Source organism: Pholcus phalangioides, unplaced genomic scaffold (assembly GCF_987345545.1).
Source record: "Pholcus phalangioides strain wild (caught in Gottingen) unplaced genomic scaffold, Ppha-v1.0 ptg000024l_1, whole genome shotgun sequence".
Lineage (NCBI taxonomy): Eukaryota > Metazoa > Arthropoda > Arachnida > Araneae > Pholcidae > Pholcus > Pholcus phalangioides.
This window is the reverse complement of record NW_028301616.1, coordinates 8,065,487-8,069,806: the sequence shown is the minus strand read 5'-3', so window position 1 is coordinate 8,069,806 and position 4,320 is coordinate 8,065,487. Positions and strand designations below refer to the sequence as shown.

Below are 4,320 nucleotides of genomic sequence, written 5' to 3'. Positions count from 1 at the left end.
TTCTACGGTCATGTCGCGGTTTCTCTTGTACCCTTACTTCAGGAAAGCTTTCTGACAAGGACGAACCGGGTATCAAACTCGCGACACCTCTAAACATCCTTTGGTACTTATCAGGCAAGTATCGTATTGACCTGGGCTACCGTGCCCAAGATTTTCTCTAACGAGCTTGAAACCATCACCGATAGATGGCACCTTCATTTCCAACCCAACTCGTTAATAACAGTGAATTGCAGTATTGCGACATGGCCGGAGTTGGTGTGCACCGAAGCAGTTTTTATTTGGTTATTTGTTGTATATGCTATATTGTTGAAATTTTAGAGCAGTAAAATTAAGGCAAATCTGCAGGAATCGGACCCTCTCCAAGGGTTAATTGTTCTGTCAAGGACACATGTGATAGGCCGACAGTAATCCAGCCTTGGCCCCTTCGGGGGGATCGATCTTATAGAAATATTTTTTCCCACCTATCACCAAACTAACATTGCGGGTTTTGTGTGTTTAATTTAAAAAAGGGACAGTTGCCAAAGCATTACCGACATGAAACGGAATTTATCAATCAGAAAAGAAGACAGCTCTATGAATTATGTCGTTACGAATCCCTATTATCATAATTATAAACCACATCATGTAGAACAAATTACTATAATTATTACCGGCACACTTATGCTGTCATCCGAATGCCCCAATTAAAGTAAGGAGAAGAATAAATGGCGGAATAACGGCCGGAGAGGCAAAAAAAAACAATCATGAAACATGCATTTTAAACGCAATCAAGTTTCAAAAAACAAATATGATGAATAAAATATCTATAACTTTCCAAGGTTCAAAGCCGTAGGCCATTGTGGCCTACGTATATTTATGATATGATTTTTTTTTTTTTTTGCCCCTTCAGACAAGGAAATCGGGTGAATTTCCGGTTCGATTAAAAATGAATTTAGTTTTAAAAAGTATATTATATCTTAAGAATGCGAGATGGCGTATTGTGATGTACGAAAAATGCAAATTTTCCCTTATCGTTCTATAATTAGACCTTCGTGAAGGGAAATAAGGGTGGAGTCCAAATGAATTCTTGTCTTCCTCCAGTGCCTAAAGTGGCGTATGTTTATTTAGCCGCTTATCATAATATGTCACCGGCCTTGGATCTTCAAGAAGTGGACAATACCGACAGCTTTAGTATAAAAAGCCCCGTTGGACACCGACACATCACCAATCTCTCTCTCTCTCTCTTACAGCACAGTAAGAAACGAACTGAAACTCAAGATGATCGCTAAGGTAAGAAATTTGATTCCTTTGATTGTACTGAATTATGTATTTCCATTATATTTTCGCTTTCGTGTAACGTGGACACTACTAAAGTTCCTACGTTCTGAGCTGACTACAGCTCCGAAACTGTTCCTCAAAAGATCAAAAAACTTAAGAAACGTTTTTACCATTAAACTGCTCCCATCGCATTTAACACTTTCAGCAGCAATGACGAGAGATATCTCGCTTTACTTCATGCCTTGTATTTCGGAAATTCTGAGACATATCGCTTCTTCAAAACCTTCTTGTTTCGGCAATGCCGACCACCACAGCGGTCCGGCTCAGTACTGAAACATGCGTACCGGATACGGTAAATAATAGAAAAAATATAGTATTCTTGAAAGAAGGAGTGACATTTACAGATGGGTTTAGTGATTTCCACTGAGGCAGTTATAATGGGGATCAGGTAAATTTTAAAAACCTTTTAAAGGGTAAAAAATGCCCTTCCCTCCCCCTTTATTGTTTTCCAATTCTGTGACAGATATGTACTGTTATCTCCCACTCCCGTTTTTCAATTCTATTCGATTTACGCAATGTCCAAGTTTGAGTGCCATTTATCTTCCCCAAAAGGAAGATAAATAAATTATAAACGGTTGTTGTGTGAAGAAAAGAGGGGCGAGGGACGGTTTCTCTTTCCACGTGCGAGCAAGAAGCATTTCTCCTACTATTTGTGCACTTGAAGAGTTAGTAAATGGGATGGGGTTGGGGAGAATCCCTTTACACAGACTGGAAATTTCGGCATAGTTCTTGGTTTGGAAACACTTTCACAAAATCTCAGCACATTCTTGTAAACTCAACGTCATCCTTAGTGAAGAAATGCAAGTTGTGTACACACCCAAATCTCTCATTCAGTCCAGATTTCCAGATATTCCTGAATGGTTAATGTTCCCGAATGACAATATTTTCAGATGAATGTTTTCCGAGTGATAGCGATAGACGTGAATTGTCTTATAGTGTGCATTATACCACATCTTCATTAGAGAGCGCAATGTACGAAGTTAGGTCCCATTCCTACAGCAATCAAAACTAATTGCAATACTTCCTTACTAGGGATACCATTACTCCCTGAAATGATTATGCCTTATTATGCCAATGTGGCTATCATAAGCAATGATAGCCACATTGATTATGGTAACCACAATGATAGCCAAATTGAAATATTTGGAAATTATAGAAGGTAAATGAAATCCAGAATTGTCGTTTAAAATATGTATTTCAGATTTCGAAATGTTCGACTGTTGCAAGTGGTACTCAGAGCCATATTTTTTTGTCCCATTTCAGGTTGCCATCCTTTTCGCCGCTCTGGCAGCAGTGCACGCTAGTGCCATCCTCCATGGAGCCGCTCTGGTCGGCACCGGAAACAGCGTCAGCACACGCCACCAAGACGTAAGTTCACCTATTGATATAAAAATTTAATCATTCGTTTGAAGTAAATATTGTGTCGAGTATTAAATCCAAATCAACGGGAAATATGACTGTAGTAAATTTCAGAAGTAATAGAAAAAGGTAAATTATAAAGAATAATATCAGAAAAAGTTTATGTGTGTATGGGTCTCTTAATAAATGTTTTAACATTGAAATTATCGATCCACATACGGTTGGCCCCACCAAAACTTCTCACAGAAGTATTCAAGTTGTCCTCATTTAAATATTTTTATTTTTGTTCTCTGTTGAGTCAATAGAGGGCGCCAATTTCGTAGTGAAAACTAAAATTCTTAGGTATTGTGATCACTGATCATCGAAATTAAAAATGATTTTCCTTTCGTTTTTGATGTCTGATTTATTCGAGAAGCTTTACGAATATTAATCCTTCGTCAATTTTCATACTATTCTAAGTTCTATACTAACGTTGTAAAATGCCAATATAGCATTGTACCCCGCTTAATTCGATATTATGTACTGGAATCTTGATATCCGATCAAGCGGGGCCGACTGTATTTGATGAACGTGATGCTATAATTGATGTCATTATGTTTATATATATTAGGGTATGGGAAACTACGCCTTCAGCTACGGAATCGCCGACGGCAAAGGAGCCACCAACAGCAGATCTGAAGTCGGAGATGCCGTAGGAAACAAGAAGGGAGCCTACACTTTGACTGATATCGACGGAAGGGCTCGCAGGGTCGACTACGTTGCTGATGGCCATGGTTTCCGCGCCTCAGTCAAGACCAACGAACCTGGTACCGCTGCCTCCACCCCAGCTGCCGCTCTCATCAACTCTCCATACGCTGCACCAATGGCACCCGTCGATCTCGCCCACGCTGCCATCGCTGCACCAGCTGTCGTAGCTCCAGCTGCTTTGGGCCACTACGGAGCATACGGAGCACCATTCGCCATGTCTTCAGTCATCAACCATGCTGCTCCACTCGCGGTTGCACCTTATGGTGTTGGACACCTCGGACTTGGTTTGGGATATGGAGCTGGACATCTCGGTCACGGTTTGGGATATGGAGCTGGACACCTTGGTCTTTATTAAATTAAGCTGGAAATAAAGAGATTATATGTTAACTATCAACATGTTTCTGACTGCATTTCAATTTCAGTTTTTTAGACTCTTGTAAACGGAATCGAAAAAAAAAAAATCAAAATCATTCACACAATATTACAGTGAAACCTCGATATAAAAATACTTTGATGCACACGAAAAAAAGTCGTTGTAGAGGTGTTATCGTTATATCGAGAGGTAACATTGACATCAATCGCCACCAAATTTATGTTGTTGCAATATCTTCTGAATTGGCGCTATTAATACACCATAAAAGCCATTTGTTAGTATTTGTTCAAACCAACAAACTTTCTATTTAAATGAGTAAAATTAGATTGTAATGAAAAAAATCATCATCAGTCTTTACTGCCGCTGTCTGGAGGCCATTAGCCTAAGTCAAAAAGAGGCTGCAATGTCTCTATTCAGCGAGTCTCTCCACTGCGCATGTTTTGAGGAAAAAAGGGTCATCTCATATGGTATAATGGTGGGTGCGCTTGCCCAATGTGCAAGAAATTCGATTCCCGGTGGAGAGA

At 39.7% G+C, this 4,320-nt stretch overlaps 1 protein-coding gene across 1 annotated transcript; it reads left to right on the top strand.

The window, feature by feature from the left end:
- Window positions 1–1,196: 1,196 nt before the first annotated feature.
- LOC149068678 (uncharacterized) lies at window positions 1,197–3,817 on the top strand. Its single transcript, XM_089250615.1, has 3 exons — window positions 1,197–1,269; window positions 2,581–2,685; window positions 3,287–3,817. Exons 1-3 carry the CDS (start codon window positions 1,258–1,260, stop codon window positions 3,776–3,778), a joined length of 609 nt encoding a protein of 202 aa, XP_089106741.1. The 5' UTR covers window positions 1,197–1,257; the 3' UTR covers window positions 3,779–3,817.
- The last annotated feature ends 503 nt before the right edge of the window (window positions 3,818–4,320 follow it).

Excerpts from the sequence above, each read along its gene's own strand:
- LOC149068678 (XM_089250615.1), top strand. Across the intron at positions 2,686-3,286 it reads TCAGCACACGCCACCAAGAC|GGTATGGGAAACTACGCCTT; the intron begins GTAAGTTCACCT and ends TATATATATTAG.